The sequence below is a fragment of the Serinus canaria genome, chromosome 3, assembly GCF_022539315.1.
Source record: "Serinus canaria isolate serCan28SL12 chromosome 3, serCan2020, whole genome shotgun sequence".
NCBI lineage: Eukaryota > Metazoa > Chordata > Aves > Passeriformes > Fringillidae > Serinus > Serinus canaria.
Genome location: NC_066316.1, coordinates 67,964,372 through 67,988,364, shown reverse-complemented (window position 1 = coordinate 67,988,364; position 23,993 = coordinate 67,964,372). Strand labels below are relative to the sequence as shown.

General features: G+C 41.0%; 1 protein-coding gene across 1 annotated transcript in view; it reads right to left on the bottom strand.

Annotated features, from left to right (window-relative positions):
• SLC22A16 (solute carrier family 22 member 16) overlaps positions 1 to 19,553 on the bottom strand; it is a 35,598-nt gene extending 16,045 nt beyond the window's left edge. Inside the window, exons 1-2 of the mRNA XM_009093014.4 lie at positions 19,417 to 19,553; positions 1,896 to 2,372 (exon numbers count right to left, since the gene is read on the bottom strand). Of these exons, the coding sequence (XP_009091262.3) occupies positions 1,896 to 2,372; positions 19,417 to 19,466 (527 nt within the window). The 5' untranslated portion in view covers positions 19,467 to 19,553. The remainder of the gene's footprint in view (positions 1 to 1,895; positions 2,373 to 19,416) is intronic.
• Positions 19,554 to 23,993: the final 4,440 nt, after the last annotated feature.

Below are 23,993 nucleotides of genomic sequence, written 5' to 3'. Positions count from 1 at the left end.
TGCAACACAAACTGCATGGAGTTATTTTTCTTCCCCAATAATAAGTTCTTGGCCTCGTATTACCTCCTCCATTGCAAACAGCTTTTCACAAATGGGGATATTACTTTTAGACAGAGAGTTGGAGGAGTTTAGGACTGGTTTTCTATGTGAGTATTTCTTACTCCAGTAAAATTCCTCCCTTTCCCCAGCCTTGACCTGAAGTCATGATTTGGTCTTTGATCCCTGCCAGGAAAGATCCCAATAAGTCTTAGCTATCAGAGCTCTTCTGTTGGGAAATCTGTTAATTGGTGATGGGAGGGATACACAAGCTTATTTCCCATGAGCCAGGATGTGTCAGAAAACAATAACTTGCAGCTGTAAATTCTGCAGCTGTAAATCTGCAACTCAGAATGTGTGTATTATCTTAACTGGTTGTCCATGGGTTGAATTAATGGAAATGAGAACAATACAATCCTAACCTTATAAATCATGTCCAAGTATTAATTAATAAAGTTATGAATTATTTAAAGGGACTCAAAACAGATGTTGGCATTATATTCTGGTTTTGTATTAAATACAATTTTACAAAGCCTGGGATTGGGAGGCAGATTGATTCCATGTGTTCCAAAAGCCAAATTAAAAAGTTCATCATTGCTTTTGCATTCCCATGTTGTGACTGTCACACTGTAGTGTTGTGCTAATGAAGGAAAATCAGAAAACAACACTCCTGATCTCCTTGTTCTGCTTACAGTCTCAGATGTGGGAGGAAATGTCACTCTCCACTGAGCACAACTGTCAGTCAACAAGCTCCTTTACAGAAAGATGTAACTCTAAACCAGCCTTCAAAGCAAAGCACAGGTACAGAAAGTGCCCAAGACAAAGCTAAGTTCAACATAACTTGGATATTTGATTCTCATATGGACAGACAGGCATGGCTGCTCTCTGAGGCAGGAATAAGCCTGGTCACGTTGAGAGAGAGAACCAACTGAGGCAGGAGACCACAGATGTGCACCCTGAGGCTCACTGTTGCTTCTGAGTCCAGCTCTGATGCTGGATTTCAGTGCATGGTCTGAGATAACACCCAGGGAGGAACTGTTGGACAGGAATAGGCCTTGGAACTGTGAGCAAGAGACTGCTCGGGTCGAGTCCCCCAGGACTGGTGCTCAAACAGAACTTTGTACATGCTGGTAAACAACTGAAGCTACAGCACAGCTCACCCACACCCATTTTTCCTGTGTTCACAAGCTTTCAGGAGACTGAAGTTTAAGCTAATTTTTCAGGGAAAACCTACAACTGGACAGCAAGGAAAAATAGTACATGGGTGTTTGTTTTATGAAGTGGGGCTGGATTAAACCTTCAAAGCCTTTGCATCAGCTCCATTGAGCTGTGCTCATGACAGAGGTTAGGAAAGGTGACTTTCAAATACATGATATTTAACCTTCTAGTAGGCCTTCAGCTGTTTGTCATAGTACAAAAAAATAAAGAAATATGCATTTCCACTAGGGACCTTTCTCATGAAAAATGAGGTGAAAATCTCCTCCCAGGTTTTACAATTTCTATAACAATGAGCTATTGCTACTCCTGTCAAAATAAGTAAACAAACAAACAAATAAATAAAAATCTAAAGGCAAATACTAGCTGCACAGGGCAATTTCAGGGATCAAGGCCTAGAACAATGGATGAGAAAGTATGAAAAAGTTTTAAAAGTAAATTGTTTGAGAATACATTTTAAAATTAGGACTTGTTATAGGAAAAAGAAACCAAGTTCAACAGATCTGTGAATAAAGCAATATCCAAACCTCCTGGATGTTGCATAGGTAGTTATGAATATACAATGAATAGAAACAACAAAAACAGTAGATACACATGAAGTTACTATAGTCTGAAGCTACAATTTTCAGAGGATGGCACTTTACCTGTCAGCAATGTCACCAAAAATCACTGCTCCAATCAAGACTCCAAGCATGAACGTAGGCTGGATTAATTTTGCAAGCCATTCTCGGTCACAGACCAGATCCCACTGTGTAACAACTGTGCTCTTCCACTTTGTATCATCATAGAGAAATCCATCAGAACAAGGAAATACAGACTTGTTGCCTTCGTATTCGTATGCCAGATCCAAACTGACTTCTCGTTTGGACCTGCTGCACTGATCAAGTTCCCAAATTTCTCCATTTTCCAGCTGGACTACAATGTAGTTTTCTGTTGATGTCCATAGTGTCCAGATGTCCTCTATACTTGATGCAGAGGAGTTGTGGAAAAGAACACTACTCACATTTCCAGGGAACCCACATACAAAGTTCGGAGTAACAGCCATGAACACAGATGCTAAGTAATGGATACCACATGACATAGCTTGAAAGACAGATGCAAAATAAACACATGCTTGAAATCTGTAAAGGGAAAGAAAACATTTTACTGAGGAAAAGCCCTCTACACATGGAAAAAATATTCAGCATAATTGTTTGGGTAGATCAGTAAATGGAGATACCATTAATGTGTCTAGTGTTTTGTTGCGTGGTGCTGCTTCAATGTTAGCTAAGCTCTCCAGGAGACCAAAGATGAGAAATAGATCCCCAGTTTTGAATCTATTGTTAAGAAATGAGTGCTGCTCTTAGTCATGTGTTCAGTCATAAGAGAAGACAATTTAAAATGAAACAGTTCTGACCTTAAGCACTTAGTTTGAAGCAGCCTTCCACCCTCCAATTCTCTGCAGCACATCCCCTTAAAATAAGGCCTTAGATTACTTGAATGGTTAGAAAAAACAAAATGTTGCAACTTCAGGTTCTTAGGGATAGAGATGTGTGCATCAAATAAAACAAACCAAATACATTACGCCCCTCATTCCACCCAATTGTATCTCTATAGCTGAATTCCATCTATTTTCCATCTCTCTTTATTGCAGCCAAAAGACAAAGAGAGAATACATGCAGACACATGTAGAAGATAGAATCTGAACAATGTGAAATGTCTTGTAGCAAAACAGAGCTCTGAACTGGGTTGGGTTTTGGCTCAAACAGAGTGTGCAGTTATCCATTAAAGATTGTATCATAAAGCAAACCTAGTAAAAGAATGTTTTATGCCTAGCCTGAATTTGGGTATTTTAACAGCTTTTAAAGCTTGCTTGAGATGCAAGTAAATCTTAGTAAAAAAATTGCACATGTGTTCAGAATTTCAAAAGACTTGCATTGAACTCTAGTGTCACTGTATGCAAATTCTAGACAGTTTCTGATAATTTAAGCATAAGGAGTTGTTTTCTCAATTAAATGTTAAAATTATGCATCTAATTAATACAACATCTGTTCAGAAAAAACAAAAAAGCTTTTGTTCTCCTCCCTTTCTTATTTCCTGAAGGCCAATGAATTGCAATAATTTGAAGCGTTCAGTGAGCTTCTATACATACATTCTTACTGCAGGATGCAAGCAGGCCTTGGCAGCATGAAACAAAAAGCAGATTTTTTTTTTTTACATGATCAGAGGCTATCTCTGCTGAAGTTATAGGAAATAATGTCTAAAACTAAATGCCTTGAAATGTCTTTTGGGAAAAGTCAGAGCAGTTCCAATCCCTGTAAAAAATGCACTCTACATACTCCTTCTCCAAAATTTATCTAATCTAGCCATGAATTCCTGTAATATAGATCTCAACAGTACATGCCCTAGGACTTTTAAATCTATCATCAAAATTTCTAAATAATTTTGAAACTATCTATAAGCAAAGTATTGAAGCAGAATTTACTGGCTACATTGTCTTAATACCCAATTAACCTTTCCAATAAAATAGTTCTCTTGTAAAGCACACCTCCATTCACCCTCCTCATTCTCCTCTGCCTTTTATCTTGATTCTTATTTCTCTCCTTGGTAAATGCAAACCCAGTGGCCTATCCTGTCCTTCCAATGGCATTTGACATTGCTGTTGTTCTGCTGCAGTGCTTTTTATCCCCCTTTCTCTTGACTAACAGCTCTATTGACTTTTCCACAGCACTCTGAGGAGTGAGTTGAATTGCTGAAACCACGGTGGCAGCTCAAAATCTGGCTCCACTTCCCTCTGGAGGATACTGCAAGGCAATCCTCACACAGCTGCTGTGCTGTTCCTTCCCAAACAAAACCAAAAGATATGGTCAGGAGAAACTGAACATAACCACAGCAACCCTTCAAGTCTATCAAATCTCTCAAGAGAGCAGCTTCTTGGGGATTAAGCAGATAGCCATAGATCAAAGCTGGGCTGAAATAGCTCTGAAAGGTGTTTGAGCCATCTTGGACCATAAAAAAATAGCAAAGGTTATTTTGAAATGTAACCCTTGGGACCCTATTGATGCAGACAAATATGGTCAATGTTTGATGTTTTTTAGTTCCTCTTCTCCAGTTTCATTTTAAACTGTTCCCATCAAAAGACACAAACTCATTTTAAAAATAGCAGAGCATGACCAAATTCAACAACCTGGGCTACTGTTGCAGTATGCAGAAGGCTAGAAAGAGAGAATAGTAAATTAAACCCCTAGGAGCTGTCACTTTTACATCTACTAGCGAGTAAAAAGTGGCATACTTGGAATCAGAGTCCCCCGTATTTGCAATATCTGTCATTATGCATTAGAAAATTGCAGTGTCAAATAATCCACTTGGTATTTCTGAGAGGGAGAATGAAATAATTTCAAACTCTCACACACACCTCTTGAGTTTCCTAATCAGTTCTTGAAATACAAGAAATATCAGGACCATCGTTTATCTTCATCTCAGTAAGAGTGAGTAGGAAAAATATATTTATACCTTTTTTTGTCAGAGAGGCTTAAGGGAGATAACAACTTTTAAGGACAGAGTCTGAGAAGATGGCATGAAACAATGCGCTACACAAATTTTTACAAATTCAAAGCCCAACAGTATCACCAGGGCTATGAGCAGGTCTAGTTAATCTCTGCTCTCACTACTCACTTGAGAGTTTTATCTTATCTCTTCCTGAACATTTCTTGTGATCATACTTCAATTACCATTTTGATAGACTGCTCGACTGTCAAATCTTTCTGTGGGAAAGTTTCTCATTAAATCTAATATCTATGTCCCCTTTTCAAATATAAGACTATTATTAGCTTATAAAACACCCTGGTAAAATCTTGAATAAATCTTCCTTTTCTTTTATCATTTCATTGTACAGAATTCTCAGTTCTCCTCCTCCTTCTCCTGTTACTGCCGACACCCATACAAACTACAGTCTGTACCCTTTCCTCTTCTTTGTGTCCTTTCTTTCTTTCCACCTCTGTAAATGGCAATAAAGGATTCATTTTAAAGAAATACCTGTCATACAATGTTTCACCCATCTTTCAGGGGTTTAACTTACAATTAGATATAGCTTATTCTTGTAAAAACATCCTTCCATTTCCAATGTTATGAAAATCTTAGTATCAACAAAGAAATTCACTCTGTAGCGCCATTATTTTTCTTACCTAATTTGCAACATCAATGTAAAGCAAACACAATAAGTCAGAATACCAGATATACATTAGCAGACATAATTTATGCTAAATATGACTTCATTTAAGAATGGGAAATTGGGTTTTTACAGCAAAATGACCACGTTGATCAGAATTTTGCAGGCAGGATTACACTGCAGTTTTTAACCTCTACCTGCTCAATAAAAGAGCCAAGGAGCAGGCAGGGGGAGATGAGATAGGGAGGAATAATGCCTGATGTAAAGCTAGGAAAGCATTTGGAAGCACCAGGGTCTGAAGGCACTCTGCGCCACACTAACACACTGCTTCCCTGCCGGCAAAAACTATTTACTGCTCTCTCCAGTAAAATTCCACACTGGGCTGGCTAAGCCTCTCTCTGTATCTACTCTGTGTGTGCATATTTTTGTACATACAAAACACAGAAAACTACCCTGAAAGTCCTGTTTTGCTGTGAAAGAAACTCATTGGTGTTCTAACAGCATTTCCACCAGTCCTAGATTGAAAAGCCCAACCTTACAAGCTTCTGCCAACCTCCTGTGGGTAGGAAGAGCTTTTCTTCCAGAAAGACCAGTGGTGTAAATGTCAGGAAATTCCTTAACCTGTATAGTTCCCAAAGAGCAACAAATCCATTAGGATTTGTTGCTCTTTGGGACAACATAGGGAAAGACATTAGGGACAACATAGGGAAAGAATGAAAAGTGTGTAGGGAGGTCAATATGTAGGGATGTAGGAAGATAAGTATGTAGGGATGGGAGGAGATGGGAGAGCACTACAGGTTGATGGAATTTTGCCTTCCAGAACAGCTGGAGACTGAAAAGGAACAAGGGCACAGGTCCAACCTCAGTGCAGACCAAGGAACAGAGACTGGGGTAGCAGAGTGCTGAGCGAGGAGGGGCACAGAGCTGCTGCCTCCTCTGTTGCCACCTGGGATGCCTCCCTTTGAACCCCTGCGTCCATGAGCTGTATCCCAGACCCTGTGCTGTGGCCAGGTGGGTGCCCTGCCCCAGTGTCAGAGCCCTGGGACAGGTCCCTGGCCCGTGCTCATGCCACGGCCAGCAGCCCCCCGCCTTTGCAGGAGCCCGGAGCAGCTCCCGGGACGCTGTGCGGGGCCAGGAGGTCACAACACAACACACACAGGTCATGCACTTCTCTGGCTCTGAGGCACAGGGTAAAGTCTAGGCTGTCCTTGCTCCCCACTGTAAATTATTAACTTTCCCCCAACTCTTCATTTAAGAACACCAAACCGATAAGAAAGTCCTTTATTACTGAGCTTAAAGCTCTCTGCTGCAGACTAATATATACTACAATGCCTTTATTAACCACATCAAACTCAATGTTTAAAGTTAATCTTCCCTGAGTAAAGAAATACTGTTGCTCATGCATCGAAATGGTAAGAAAATACCATTGCAGGCACAAACAACACTATTGAAATTCACCAAAAGAAAGCAAATTCATTTATTTTCCAGGACTGATCTCAAAAAAGGCAGATTTTGGCAATAGGATTTTAGATACCAGTCATCTTCACATACACACGACAGATCATAGAACATCTATTGTTGCAAACAGTCTAACCTATTTAACAGATATGTTTTCCTTTTAAAACTCCACTTTTTGCCATTTTAAAAAAAGTTCTGTAAACATGATGACTGTCCTAAAAGGTATGATAATTTCTCTCAGTGTTTTTCCATCTCTTCAGTGACTTGCCATGGGAGATAATTATTTGGCAAGTACATTTTGTCACTCTTGCCAGGAGTGTCAAATATAGAAATCAAGAAGACTTTATAGGTTACTGCTCCAATATAGAGATGCTTAATGAATGCCAGAAGTCAAATGAGCCTAAAATTGTCTTCACAAAAGCAAGACACAACATGAAAACATTCCAGTCCCTCTTAAAATATTTGTGATATTTCTCCACAGTCTTTTTTTTTCTCACTTTGCAGCTTATAGTAAAAAAATATTTTTGCATTTTCTATTTTCTCTGCACAAGCTCAAAGATCAGTAAGAAAAGCAACTGGTAATATCATGTCAGTACCTGAATATGAAAAATACTGTTCCATAAAGACAATAAACTAGATCTCAGACCACTATTGCTCTGGCTGCAGTCTCACAGCCCAACATCTCTGTGGCACTCTCACTGCAAGATATTTTCTCCCTTCTCTTGTGCCACTGTTTATTCCCCCCTTGAGACACAGTGCACTCTAGCCTCAGCTGTGGTGGTATTTCTTTTGTGGACCATCTGTGAACTTTGTCTGGCAAACTGATCTGACTTAAATAAAAAAGTCAAAATATTTATTAAATTTTTTAAAATGAAACACAAAACCAATAAGCTAGACTAATTGTTCAGTCTAATTTATATTACATCCATGCAAATTATCCATACCAGTCTATTTGGAAAGTTGTCCATCTCTCACACAAAAATTACTTGAAGTGCACACTGCCACATATATGTTAGAGACTAAATCTCCAGCCTCAGAGTACTTTTAGCATTGTCAGTTATTGCAGTGTATAGCAGGGACAAGACTTGCTTTTAGACACTAATTTTATGTTAAATAAAATATGATTCTGATTTCCTTGTCTGTCCATCAAAAAGAGGGGAAATTACCAGATACTCATCAAAATCTAATATAAACATTTTAAATAATTTTGGTGTAGAACAGACTCACAAATCTGTTCTGAGATTAGCAAAATATTTGTACTATTCCACAGGCTTTACAAGCACTATTTTTACTGCTTGTCTTGTCAACAACCTCACTTGTAAGTTGCTTGAGTCAGAAAACACAGTATTTTTGTTGTGCAGTGTACACTCAACAGGATGGATTCAGTGGAAAGAAATTTCTAGCTATTTACTATTTCTGAAAGAATTTGTGTTCAGTAACCACTTTAACCTCTGTATTCCATCCTGGGTTGATTGGTTTTTGGTTTGTTTTTTTTTCATGTGAGAAAAGCCACTCAGCATTCTTTCCACTTTAAAACAAAAAGTGATGATGCACTTCTACATTTATCTTTTGGGAGGAAAGGAACTGAATGTGACTCAAGAGTATTTCTGCTATGGTGCAGAGATACAGATTTGGAGGCAGCCTTAAATATACAACATGCACAGCCTTATTTGACTTATAGTGTCAAGAATAAACTTCTTTCCCTCCTAAGGTCAGTTTGAACTATGCTGAGAGTCTCAGCCCACATGGTTATTGCCAAAATTTGTTTTCAGAGGCAGAAGATGCTGTGTTTGATGTCCAGTTTAAACCTATCAACAGCACAGATGAAACAGGAATAAAGGAAACTGTGGAGATCAGGAAGATCTCAGGAATTAAATATTATAATCACTGACAACAATGTGTGCATCAGTGTGCAGTCACCAAACATCAGACATCAAATCATTCTTACATTTAAAACTGATTATCTCAAGAATTCTCTTCTATCCCATTAAACTTACGCACATTTGCCTTTGATTAAGACAAGCTCAGCATTTGTTCACCAGAGTCGAGAAGAAAAATACATTGGCTGCTCACTACTCAGCATTTGGTATGACAGCTCAGATGAAGGAAGTCAGATCAGCATGAAAATAAAGAAAGTGCTACAGAATTAAGGGCCATACTTAAAAACAGATGTGTTTTTTGAAACTTAATAGAACGGTTCTACAGTTCTTCCTTTTTGACTATTTAAATCAGGCACACAAGGTTCCTGTCATCACCTGTGACCACACAATAAATATTGCTGGGTTTCAACAGTTGAGTAGCACAGCTTTCACCAATGGACAGCCATGCACAGCCATAAGGGAGCTGCTGCTAAAGGTGCCCCGGTGTCTCTTGCTGCCCCCTGCCAAGGGTGGCTGCCCTCAGGGGACAGCCAGGCAGGAAGATGGTGTGACCGTGGCTCAGCCACTCCAGCCCAATGCCCAACCTTCCCATTCAAATGGCAGTGAAACTGGGAAAGACACAGAGGCTCTGGATTTGCACTCAAGCAACCAAGGTACATACCAACATTCCACTCGACTTCCCTGGGAAAGCAACCTCTGATTAAGGGGGAGCACATCACTGGGAGCAACAGCAGTTCCAACACTGGAGTCAGCATTTTTTATTCTAGCCAGCCACTTGCCCCTTCTGCTATACATGGGTTAAGGACACATACCAGGTAATTTAATTAAGAAAGAGCATGCCCATGCAGTTTGTAAGTGATTTAGCTTTGGTTTGGAATAATTTGGACTAGTGTTACACACAGCAGAGTGGTTACACTTGAACAGTAGTAACACTTCAGGCTCTATACTTGGAAGTTTCTATTCCAGGAATGGCATTTCTATAAACATCTACCATTTAGAAAATGAGCATGTACTCTGCATGATGTATTACTAGCATTACTGTCACAGGGAAAACTCAATTCCAGTTTCTCTGGTAACACTGTTTTCTTTTGGTCAGCCTCTGTTTCGTGGACAAATCCAAATTAGGTATTTCATTCCCTTCCACACTGTACCGTTTCCACCAGCTTACATAAGCAAATCATTTCACATCATAATCTGTCAAGTCTCTAATAGAATTTCAGTGTTTTTATTGAGGTTCCATCTAACTGTAGACATAGGCAGTACTTCATGTATAGACAGTGATATTTCATTCTTCCTTTCCCATTTAGGAAATGGGATGTTTTCTGCTGGTTATATTGCTGACACAATGGACCAACTTTGCTCAAATTTGGTTATACTTATTTTGCCTTTTTTTCTGTCTATAATACTGAAATAAAACAAACTGGTTGTCATATTAATTACATTCTTACTCCTCTGTTATTCTATTTACATATTTCTTCTGCAAAACCTTGCATTTGTTGCAGCTCACAGTGCAAACACATTAATTGAATATCTACTTCAGAGTGGCGAAAACTGCCTATTCTGAAGCAATAAGCAATCTATTTTTTAAAGATTAATTCACAAAGTAATCAAGGCTTACAGTTCTCATAGTTATATTATGCCTTTTAAGAACTCTTTTTTTGTTGCTGTTTCCTATTTATAGTTCACACCTAAGAAGATTTGGATACAGACAGTTCATTTTCAGTAAAAATTCTACATTAATTTTCTGCACATCCTGCCACACATTGTTAAGCGTGCTACCCAAAGTTTAAAATTTCTATATTTGAAATTTAATTCCTTCCTGCCTGGAAAATGATTGCAAAGTTACTCATTCTTACAGGTTTTTGAAAGTTCTCATGGAAAAATGTAAACAAGTGAGGAGTCTGTGTAATTAGTTTAAGAACACTGGACATCACTTTCCAAGGGAATGTTTGTAGCTGTTCCTGTACCTACGAGTATCTTCTGAGTTTTCAGTTAGAAATAATATGGAATATCAGCTCCATGAATCAAAGTATATTTAAATTATTTCTACAAATACTTGAGAGAAATGTCATGGAATTTTGGGTTGCTCTATTCTGTAAATCTTCCTTAATATAAGCAGTGATTTTATCCATAGCATTACTTTTGCAGCCTTTAACATGGTCAAGGTAATTTAGTCTTTTTCTCTGGGCTATATAAAGCAGTTTATACTAGGTAATGTGTCATTTTACTCTCCCTGGCTCCATTTGCAACTTTTACAATGTTCTTTGTTAATTCTGACATTAACCATAGTGACTTTTCATCAAAAGCAAAACAGAAAAGCTGAAGTAGATACCTTTGTCACATTAGCCTTTTTTGAATATTTCACTTAAAAAATAACAGGACTTAACAAGACCTTACATTAAGGGAATTAAGTGTCAGATAACTCTGTCTTCTAAAATTTGGGACAAAGTCAACATGTAAATCAAGATATCACTTCAGAAAAGGCAACTCAGTGTCAGCCACAGATTCTTTTCTGTTGAAGAGAATACTGCAATCTTACCTATAGGGAATCCTACCTTTTCAATTCTGTATCTCTATACCTTGAAGAAAGAAATTCAGTTTAATGCAGAGTCTGGTATGGTCAAATGGTTTTCTTCTGTTAAACATGCTTTAGTTTCTGGAATGAAGTACACCCATGTTTAGTGGCTATGTACTACATGAGAAATAAAACAGCCTCCACACCGACAGCTCTTCTCCCTCTCTCTAACAGAGCAGCTTGAGTCTTTAACAAAGTCTTCTACAGCTTTGTTAAAAGCGAGTTAGGACATGGAAAAGGAGTAAAAGCATGTCCTTTCTTCCTCTCTCTTCAGGAGTCCATGCAGATGACCCACCAGTCATTCAGGAGCTCTTGGGAGGGGCTCAGGTGAGTAGTACTGACAGCACATCTTCTCCAAGGCAAGGCAAGTTATTTCTAAACCCACAGAAAAGATGTCTATGGGTAGCGAGAGGACTTTCAGCTTCTTTTGCAGGTTCATGCCTCATCTTCCCTCCAAACTGTTCCTCTTCACTGCAAATGCACAACCCATTCTTTACTTCCACAGTACTGTCAGGTTCTTTCCTTCAATCTTTCCCTTCTGGTATCTCATCCTAGGGAATGATGGGGAATAATCCTGTTTTCTAACTGCACATTAATATTTACAAGCATTTTATAGGTCCCATTCTCCACAAAAATAAAGAAGCCGAATTCTGCTCAGACCTACCAGGATTCTTCTACATAAATCTACTTTTGTACTAACTGCCCCCTCTATTCTCAATGGGTGAGACAGAACCAAGGTTGGCTACACTGATCTACAAAGGATGGCAGTCCTTTGAGGAGCCTAAAATACTGGTGTAAATGGGATGAGGTTCCAGTTTCTCTGAACCTGGAACTAACAGGTTCAGAAAGGTGGACCTGTAGCAACTTTATGGTATTCCCAGCTCTGCTGACATACACCAGTTCTAAAGACACAGGAAAAAAGATCAAACAACAATTTGTTCTGGAACATGATACCTAAATATAAATTATTTAAATGAAATGGGATATCATCAGTATAATTTTACATGATTACAGTTCACTTAGATGCAATATAATGTAAACAGTATGCAATCCATATGCATCTATACTATTTCCCTAGATCCCTTTTCCATTTGGTGAGGAACCACACACAAACCAGGATTGTTCTAACCACAAAGTGAAAACAAAACAGATGGGTCATGCCCTTAACAGTCCAATTCTCCCTCTGGACAAGGTGATTTAACAGGTGTCTGAAGTTTACACTACAGGCTGTAAAGACACTGAGGTGAGCTCTCCGTTGCTTTGACTTGGACAGCTGATTCCTCACACAGCTAGAAAAGACTTTTACAGATGTATCAGGTAGGAACTTAGATGCTTCCATATCTCTTTCACAACTTAGAGAGGAGAATGAAGTCACAATACAGCTGGAAAAGTTCAGGCTGGCATAGATATAACACATTTAAATGGCACTGAACTCCATCCAAAGTGTGGTGCTGACTGCTCTTTATAGAGCAGCAAGTTATTCCCAGTTCTTTGAAGTACCTCTTCAGCACTTCTTTTCTGCTTCTTGCTGCCTTATTGTCCTTTTCCATCTATCCTTCAGGGCTTGTCCTGTATTCTTGCCTCAGCACCACTGCTGCAGCTGCATCTCTGGTGCAGCTACCTAAGGGTAATGCCTCCAGATAATAGGAAGAGGAAACCTAACTTCACCTCTTGATGAAAACATTTTCTTGAGGAAAGGGTTCAGTATATGATCCAACAGATGGTGCTTCTAGATTCCTCAAATCATATTTTCACCACATGTGATTTTCAAAGAGCCTCTGCTCTGCATCAGCTAATCTGCTAATGGATATAGTACCTTAATATGGTACTATATTACTATACATTGTGTACCTTAATATGGTACATTAATAGCCAATCTATCATTATTAAGACTTGTAAATCTCTGTCTTCTACCAATTTTCATCACACTTTTCCCAGTCTTGCAATTGTAAACAAGATATAGCTACCTCAGCTGGTATCTTCTCTTGCTTGCTATTTTTCCCATATTTCTGAAAAGTTGAGGATGTCATGTTCTTGTTCAGCTGCTAAGAGTTTTGTGCCTCAAGTCATCTTAAATAAAACATCATCAGTGTATGTATCTCAGTACCATCCTTGTGATGTATAGCAAAATGGTGGCACAGAAATTGTCACAGAACATGCTAAAGGCTCCTGGGGCCTTCCAAAAATTCCCTAAATTTAAAGGTGTTTTCTGCTTGTGTGACTTTACTTCCTGCAATAAATTCAAACTTTTCATGTGTAAGGCCTTTAATAAAAAATTCCTTCCACCTTAGAGATATCTAGTATTGCTGAAAATCTTTACCATTATAAGAAAATTACTGACACAGCTTTTATAGGAATGGAATCCCTGTCCTAGGCATTGTATTACAGGGAACACACTGTCCAGTGCCCTACATATTTCATATTCATTCACACCATAGTATTTCAGGATGAAAGAGTTGATCATCAGCTCCTTGACATGTGTGATAACTGCCTAATGCTGCCATAACTGTGTCTATGTTACAACTTGGGTTAGAAGCCACCCTGGGGTGTTGGCAACATTTCAGAGGTGAATCTCAGCTGTCTGGTTTACAAATCATCATTGATTTACCAGCTTCAGATTTCAGTGTTGCTCGCACTGCAGGTTCTAGCCTTAGAGAAGAAATGGATAGTACAGGTGCAATTTCATCCCACTTTTTATTTAGTCATCTTTCTATTATGGCAATCTACTTTTTAATCTGCTTCTCTTACTATAATCTACTTTTTCAAGCCAGAAGCAGGCGAGCACCTCCAGGGTGAGGATGCCAGCATGTTCTGTGGCAGAACACATTTGTCCATGCAGATCTTGCTTTAGACTGCCCCCAGTATGACCTGGATCCCAGCAAATGCTGTTAGAGCCTCCTGCAGACCATGCTGCTGGTACATTGCCACCATTATCCTGGAGCACTTGCCAGTATCCAGCTTTGCTTCTGAGTGTTGAGAATATTTCCACTTTTGCCTAGTCAGGCATAGATAATCAGGCCTTTGTTTGGGCTGCTAGAGTTTGCTCTCTGAAAACACATGGCCTGTCTCGGTGCTCCAAAGCTATTACCATGCCTTTCAACCAACAAGGTTAAGCACTATTTGCAAAATATCCCCCCCCACACACACACACAAAAAAAGGGGGAAAAAAGAAATGCTCAAGTGCCCCCTATTTCATCCTATGTACATCCGAAATGAGCACAGGCTGACTCAGATGTTAGAATATAGCATAGTTGTAAGAATGCTTATCAAACATTTCTGTCAAACACCACCCCTGACTGGGAGCCAAAGGAGGACTTAGATATGAGATTCTTCTGTCTGACAGCTGTCCACTGGTACATTTTGAAAACAATGACAGATGTGTTGCAATAAACTTTTCCACTGTATAAGGTAGCATATTGGGGAAAAAGGAATTTTTTTTTTAAAACAATCTCCAAACCATGGCACTTTGTTCATCTTCAGCAAACTAGTCAAAGGTTAAGCAGAAATTCACTTTATATTTTTTTTAATATTAATTTTGTGTAGAATGTACTAAGTACTAAATGTATCAGTATTTGAGAAAAATCTTGCAATGCTTCCACTTTTTAAATTAAAACTTGACTGTTCAAATGCTGAATATGAATACAATGGCCTGCTTCTCCATACTAACTTGAAAAAGGAAAATCAATTTCTTTCCACATCTAACAAGCACACTTCTCTACTTGAAAAATACATTTTTGCTGGGAAAGAACCTTTCAAGTATCTGTAAAATATAGGAGTGTGAAAAATCATTGCTTGAAAGTGCTCTTTTTTCTTTTTGTGAAAAGAAGCAGTGAGCATGCTCTTTGGGATACTTGGGACTCCTTGTTAATCGATACAAACCAAGAATTTCTGGAAGTAAAACGTACACAGCACAATTTGCAGATGTAATATGATCACAAGAGCTGTGAGCTGCGAAACAAGAGAAAGGATAAGGGCAACGGCATGAAAAGAGGAGCCTGGAAAAGTTCCAGGATGTGAAAAGAAGACAGGCTGGTGTAGAGCTTTAGAAGTGAACCAAAGCTCTGCAAAGTAGGGAGAGGAGAAACAGTTGTTAGCACTGGCCACTTAAATATTGCTGCCATGGCACTGAGCAGCAGTCAGCAGAAGTCCACTAGAAAGAATTTCTACAAAAGTCAAGCAAGTTTTTTAGCTAAGCAGACTCTCTCATGTGTTTATAAACACTAGAAAAGTTCCAGGGTAATTAAAGAGATGTCAAAACTGTTGATGAATGTATCAATGTCTACTAAATCCCATGTTTGGCTGGACCAGGTGACTGTTCTACCCAAACAGGCAGCCTGTCCTGCTTCCCTCCTCCCCACAATAGCCATTGCTCATCTTTGGTCTGCTTGCTTCTAAAGTCCAAACAGTAGCAACTCCACTGACCAGGCAAAAAGTTCATAGAAGACAACAGTGCAAAGATGTCAAAACCTGGAAAAACACATAAATATCTCAGCAGACATAAATAGCAGTAATTTTTAATTTATTAGATAGTCTAGCTGCTAGTAAAATGTATTCTTTATAAAACCAACATTTGAAAATCTAGGTAACGTACTCAACTTTGTAAAAGATAGAATATTTCAGAAGAAAAGGCACTTTTTTAAAAGACTCTGAACATACTTCATTACAAAATGTGGAAACAGTGTCAGTGACATCCAATCTTCCTCTCTCTCCCTGACAATTTCACCACCTGCTTTTAGCTAAAGTATAAGCCAAGATTTGAAAACTGTTAATCACAAGGAAAACTCTTACACTGTGTAAGGTATATCTCAGAGCTACCAGACATTCCAGCTGGGAAATCAAATCCTTGCACTCATCCACACTTACCATAAGGGGCACCTCCCCAGAGCTCCCTCCAGACAGTCATTCCTGATTAGATCATGTCTCCACTGTGCCATGGTGCACATGAGAGCAACAGAATGAATACACAGCCTGTTTCTCACCAGCAACCACACATGTATGTTTTGTGTCCTGCTGCTAGATTAAAGTCACTGAAGTTGCTAGAAGTCCTTTAGCTTACCTGGGAATCAGCCATGCAGGCAGTGTGAGCCATCTCCCAAGGCTCACCTCCCCACCATGCTACCAACCTTCTGCCCACTGGTTGTGTCTCCCCTTTCCCAGCACGGGGCCTGCCAGTGACAGCCAGTGTTTGACTGCACCTGACCTTACCTGATGGGCCCCTGAGAGGGTTTTTGGACTTGGAGTGGGTGGGCAGAGAGGGGCTGAGGCACAGGTTTGGGAGGGAGGGCCCATAGGTGCAGTCTGGCAGGATCTGCTGCACGGGAGAAGGGTGCAGTGGTGCAGTTCACTGCAGGTACACTGGGAGCTTAAAGGCTTGGCAACCCTTTAGTGATGAGGCCATCTGAGTCAGGCAAGCACTATTTGTCTGTCACCCAATCTCTGCAATAGTGACCAGTGATCTCATGCTCCACAGATTCAAGAACAATGTTTAAAACACCCTTCTTGAATTTATAGGCCACAGATGCTGCCCATGCTCAAATTCAAACAGAGGCATAAAGTCTTCCTTTAATGGCACAGACTGCATTACATTTTTTGGTTGTTTGTGCATGTCTCAAGACCCTATTAAGAACAATGGCATCACTGAGGCTTGTGAAACAGAGCCCAAACAGAAAGCAAAATATTGTCAGCATCCATGTGAATGTCAATTCTGTAAAATTCACAATCTTAATCAATGGGAAAGATATATATATATAATCTTTATATTAATAACTTATATATATATGTATATTAATAGCTTTTATATAGCTATATATTATATATTACATGCATATAAAATGCATGCATATTATCTCTGTATTTATATATGCATGAACAGCTGCTCATTCTCTACTGCATCTGTCAGATTTTAAGAAAATCAAAGCAGTCTCAAAATACTAACAGTCATGCTTGGATTGCTCAGAATCTGACTGTGTCAAATCTATAGAATCTATACATAGTGCATAGGTTATATGGGCCTTATGGTAATTGCTTGAACTGAAGAAATGAAGCACTGATTATCTGCCAGTGCCAGGATGCTGCAAAGTGAACAGAACTAACTCGATGGTTACAGTTATGAACAACTTTTTCATATGAAATAGGATCATTTATCTAGCACTATCAAGGGATTAAAAAAAGTTTTTACAATATTTTTAAATAGCTCCACCCACTATAAGCTGCTATTATACCTACTGTTATACTATACCACTAGTGTGGCCTTTGAAATCTCAATCAGCCATAAATCTAACAGGACTATGCAAATTTTGGTAGCCTGCAACTCCTCTCAAAGCTCCTAAACTTAAAGCAGCTCTTATTGAACTGCATCTCAAATAATCTGGTCCCTAGATGTCAGGTTATTGCTGTAGAATTGGTCTCCTTTTAATTGCAAGGAGTAGTCTTGAAAGCTTTATTCAAAGTATTGATAAATGTTCTCAAGAAGGAAAACTACTCCAGTAATTAAAAATAACTACTTTTGTGTTATTTCAGTATTCAGGGTCAAGTCCCTGCTTTCCACAAAGGGCATAAAATAGAAAAACAACAGCAGCATCAAAATCAACTGATTTCTCTCCTAGTTCACACAGAACAAAGCATTTTTGTTGCTGACCCAGAATTGATAATAAATGAGATTTGTTCAGATACACATGCCTGTAAGTCACAACCTAGTCAAATATCTAATTAAAGCACAGGTACCACTTAAGCAAGAAAATGTCTTTCCATCCTAAGCATCTGAAGACACTATTGACACCCACCACTACTGCTTGCACATGATATTAAGAGCCCCTCCTGCTGCAGTTCAGGCACTTCAACCACTACAAGGAGCTCCCAGGCTTTGTCCAAAATGCTGCTCCTGCCTGCCCCTGAGAGAAGACCAGCACTGTGGGTTAGGCTGGCTCACTGGTCACCGAGTTAGGAAGCACAGCACTGCAACTCAGCAGCTTGAACTCGTAGCCAAATTGTGACACATGGGTCTATTCCAGCCATCTGCTCCGAGCAGCGTGTGCCTGCAAACCCCGCGATGATCAGCACATCACGGACGTGCAGGAGAGAGCTCACTGTGAGAATGTGCACTCATTAGTCTTAATATTCATATCCTCCAAAACTTAATTTCCTTGCCTAACATTCCTTCTCCATTACCCGCTACAAGCAGTCTCAGATACCAGCCTTGCATCCAGAGCTACAGAAGCATAAGCAGACACACATGCCATGTCTGTGTACCCATCCAACAAACCCAGGCCTCTGTACACACAGACACACCCCGCAGCCACAAGGCACATCAAAGGAAACTCACCACAGGCACACATCATTTACCATACAGGTAAACCCTTGCTGATAAGGATAGATGCACATACTCCTATTGACTGTAAGACAGACAACAAACCCAGCCTCAATAAAAAACACATCAGCTCTTGCTCTCCAAACCCCTGTGCCCCTAAGCAGAAACAGCCTGAGTGTCACACAGTGCTCCCCTGCATACTGCTCGTGCTCTTTTATCACCCCTGAAGTGTGCAGGCTGTTCCACACCCTGTGTCTGTGTGTCTGTGTGTGTGAGTATGTGTGTGTGAGAGTGTGAGTGTGGGAGTGTGCTCACACGTTCACACGTGCAAGAAACGTGTGAGTTTTAAGTGTCTAAGAGTGCACGGCCCTGACTGGGTGGCTGCACGCACGTGGTGCCGGCAGCTCGGTGAGGCCATGTGGGATCGCTGCTGGGCGAGCGTTCCACACAGGGATGCGCTGCACGCCGTGAGTGGGCACACGCGTGGAGCGCTGCCTCTGGGTGGAAAAGTGCATGGGGTGTGTGGAGTGCTGCAGATACGAGCAGCAGCTCCGTCAGCTCCGCGGGAGTTCACACAGCGCGGTGCCGTGTGTCATTTTCTGCGTGCGTGTGACAGTCCCCGCGCGTGTGTCGCTGTGTCTGGGTGAGCGCCCCGCAGGCTGCGCGGTGCCGGGAGCACACGGACACACGGTGCTGTGTGCCCCTGGGAAAGCTGTGACACCCGGCCAGCGCGGGCAGCATCAGTCCCCGCCCGGGGATGTGCGGTGTGACAGCCGCGTGTGCTGGGCACCCCCAGTACCTGCCGAAATGTCCCAGCGAGTCGAAGAGCCGCTCCGAGCTGAGAGCCATGGCGGGGCGGCTGCAGCCGGGAGCCTCGGCGTGGCTGTCCCGGCGGTGCGGGGAAGAGGCACTGTCCCGTCCCGTCCCGTCCCGTCCGTCCCCAGCCCGCCCCCGGCGCCCGCCCGGCCCCGGGCCCCGCCCGCCGCGAGGAGAATGGGCGGGCGGGAATGGCGGGCGGGAATAACGGGCCGCCCAACGGCAGCCGCTCCCCGCGGGAACCGGGAGCCGGAGCCGGCAGCGGGACCCGGACCCGGGAGCTCCCAGGGCTGGCTCCGGGCCAGTCACAGCCTCCGTGTCGCCACTGCCCAGCTTTGGCTCCCGGGCGAGCGGTTCAACCTCTCGCAGTGACCGAGCGCCTCAGCCCGCTCCTGTTTTTAATGCAAAACGAAATTAAAGGAGGCAGTTATGTGCTGACATCCTCCTGTTACAATCCAATAATCCAATATATTTAGGCTGTAGTGTATTTCACGTGGACGTTTTGAATTAAAGAAGGGTAAAACCTTTTTTATTTTCCCCCCACAGGGCAATATCCGAATCATTTTTAGTAGCCTTACAATCTACACTGCTATTTGGATACATCACCTTCCTCCCCTGCCCCCAAAGTTTTAGCACACAATGTAAAATAGAATTATCATTTAATAAAAGTAAAATGTATAACATATCCCATATCTGCTTGACTGCCATTAGTTCTCAAATTTGTAATGAAGCCTCAATTACATTTGGACTTACTTTTCTGCCTTGCCTGTAGTAGGCCAAGATAATCACTTTGAATTTGTTTCAGGATTAGCAAAGTGAGTTGCAACAGAAGACCTTTGTAATTACCTTAGCAGAGGGTTTTGTTGGAACAGATACACTTTAGTAGCGCAATCACTCTGGGCTCTGATAATCAGGCAAAATACAGGGGGAAAAAATCCCAAAAGGGTTGCAGGTGCAGCTCTCCTATTTAAAGCTTTTCCTTCCCTAGAGAACTTCATTTCCCTTCTCAGATAGCTGCAAGTTGCAGGTTTTCCCTGCTCAGAGAAAGGCAGTGGACCAGATCCCCTCCAAAGTCCCCTTCCAACCTAAGCTGTTTTATGACCCTGTGATGAAAGACACATTTTCCAGCAGATTGCATGATCTCTTTCTGGGCTGCTCTATTGAAAAACACAGAAGACCAAAACCAAATCAAAACAAATCGGCAAAAAAAAACCCCAAGTAAATTCAACTTTTTACTTGTGTACTTCATTTTTTAGGAAGCACAGGAAAGGCTGAGAGGTAAATCCCTGTTAAATCCCTGGAAGTCAGCCTTCTGTCTCCAAAGCCTGACCCTTCTGCTGTCACACTGAGGCTCTGCTGCTTTGCAGGGAAATGTGCCTTTAAGAGGCTCTGGCACAAAGCAAGTACCACAACTGTTCCTCTGCACAGAGCAGATGTTGGGGCTTTGGGGTGACAATCTGTTCCAATAGACCTGGAAAAGGCAGATGTTTGTCAGGCTCTTTGGCTCTGAGTGACTCCTGACCACACCAGCAAAATGAGCAAGCAGTAAATTACACAACCAGGAACCTGAATAATGAGTTCAGCAGAGGATTGCTCCTTGCAGCTGGTGAGCTGTGAGACCACTCACCTCATCCACCAGCTCTGAAGGCTTTGCTGCTTCTGACAAAGCTCCCCATATGTCTCCGGGCATCTGCAAAGGACATTTTTAACCCTGAATCTAGACTTGGTTGCAGTTCCTTTCTTAGGATAGGTAAGCCAGAAAGTCTAATGATAGATCTGTTTTCTTTTGGTATGAATTTTTGAATTGCTTCAGTTTTACTTAAAAAATACCAGCATTAAATTTAATCATCCTGGGGTTTTTTGGGGGTTTTTTTGGTTGGTTTTTTTTTTTTTCCCCTGCAGAATGTTTTTCAGGTTTAAAATGGTATGTGCTTGAATGCAGCACAGGTACTTTAACAAGGAGTTTCTTTCTTCAAAGAGCCACACTAGCCAAGTAACTATTTGCATAAACAAACACCACTGAATAGTAAACATTCTGATTTAATATTGCATTGCTGGTCATGTGCCTGGTTTTAGTGTCTTGCTTCCTAAAAGTAAATTAATCAGTTTTCAGTAGCTTAATGGTAGGTAGGGAATATCTCATTTTGGTGTAAAAGTCAAGCACGAGAGAAAACCTAATCCCTTTCAGCACCATTTTTAAGCCCAAAAAGATCCATAAATAATTTTTTCTCTTTGCAACCACTTGTAGGCGTTCTTGTACACATTTCTATGCTTTTCTGTTTGATAATATCATGACTTTACTGCCCACAGCAGAGTCAAGGAAAGAAATTTGCATGCACTCCTATTAAATTGAATATCAAACTCCCACATGCCTGCAATTCTAAGGGTTATTAATGTAATGTCTTTAATGTCCGTTCTCTTAAACTTGTGGTGGTCAGAGATTTACCTTGTTTCTTTCAAGCCTGTGAAGATGCACAACATGGTTCAAGCTTGCCTTTCCTCCTATCCTGTTATGCCAATCCTACACGAAGAAGTAACTGTGCATTTAGTCCCCATCATTCCTGACTGAGATGTTTTTCACCAGGTGCCTGGAAATAGTCATAGCAATGTTCTCACACAATACACGGATCTCTTCCCAAAGGATTGTGCTCCATGATAAACTCTTGTGCAAGAGAACATACAGGGAGATGATAAATTTCTGTAATTAAAATGTGTCAAGGTGAGGCCATCCACATCTAAACTCTACTTACTGAAGAATTTTAGGGATTTTATTAGGGATTTATTCAGAAGAAACTGAAACAAGGTTGTGATCTCTTTCCTATAATGTCTTCAGGTGGGAACACCAAGAGTGTTCACAAAACACAATACTCTTCAGGGTATTCCAGAAGTTTAAAATGTTGGTCTTTTAATCCTGCAAGGGGAATGTGCAAGGGTTCATCACAAGAAAATTTGAGTTTTCCTCATTTCTGGCACTCACAAGCAGAATGTTTTTCAACAGAGACATTTGATACTGCACAGTCCTTGAGGAAGGAAGGAACTTTAGAATGTGTAACAGGAGATGAGACAGCTTACAAAATAATCTCCTTTAGTCTGACATTCCCACTAAGAAAACTCCAGCACCTACTGGTAAGGGCTGTTCATGGTGTCCCCTTTTTTAAGTCAAGTAAGAATGTCACCAGTACCTGAGAGGTGTTAGAGGAACGTGCCCATGATGTGGTTCTAATACACCCATGTGTGTACCCAGAGTTTCACATTGCAGCTGAACCCACAACACCAAAGTGGTGTGGATGGCAGATAACTGGCAGTGTTGCCAACACTGTTCCATGCACACAGATAATGACTTCTTAAACAAAGCCACTTCCTGACCCATCTGTTTCCCCACTTCCATTGGCAAGGTTGGTAGACCAGAGATGAGGAGCAGTGCAGGAGCTACAAGAAGCAGTTGATCTACCCACTGCCTACTCTCCCCCAGGCTTTCAGGTGTCTCATCCATGAGGGCTCTCTTGACATCTGCTTTTATCACACCAGGGAAAAAAAAACCCTTACTGAAATCAACCAAAACACATCTTGAGTGTAACCTCTCTCTTCCTGTTTTTAAGTTAGAAATTTCTGTTCCCTTGCAGGAAAAAACCTGCAGGACCCATGGCAAATGTATTTATCAATGAAAACACAGCTTCTAGAGAGTAAGCCCAAAATAAGCTTTACTTGCATAAATGTGTGTCAGCCATTGAATTGCTGGTGTTGAAAAACTCTTGCAGAAATCTTGTCTTACAAAAGGTTAGGCAATGGTGCAGAAGTTATTTTTATCTGCTAGAAGGTAAACAAAGGCACTCTAAGCCATTTACTTTGGCAGTTTGGAAGTCTTGCAATGACACTGCAGTAGCTCCTTCATCATTTTACATTTAACAGACTTACAAACATGGTCAGCAGTGTAGCAAGCAGGCTGATAAAACAGATTAGCACAGGTACCTAGCTAAACAAAAACTTTTGAGATTCTTCTGAGCTACAAGGAAGGAAATCTGCAATTCCCTGATTTCTCAGGAGTCCAAGGACTGTCTCATCAGCCTGGAAGAACCAGAGCTGTAGCAAGGTTGATGGGAGAGTGGTTTGTTGGCAGCTGCTGCAAATAAGCTCAATATACCTCGTTTTCCTCCCTGCTGCTGCTCAAAGCTGGCCAGGCAGGCACGAGGCAGTGGCAGCAGCCCAAAGTCATTCACTATGGCTGTGGCTATATTTTTTCTTCCGCTGTGTCCTGGACAGAACTCTGGAATAATCATGAGAGGCTCCCCCAGAGAACTCACTCAGGATTTGTATTCAGTGCAATATAGGCCCAGATTGGATTTTGAAAGCCCAGAGAGTGTCTCCTAGCTGCACTGTGGACACCCACAAGGATTCATCCAACCATGATCCTTCAGTGTGGGCCACTTCAGCTTCACATTTTCAAGAGCTCTCCCTCCAGACTGTGCTTTTGTATTTAGTTATTGCAGCCATACAGATGTTGAATGGATATGAACAGAGTGTTTCATCATGGAAACTTCCTTTACTGGTCCAATATGAATA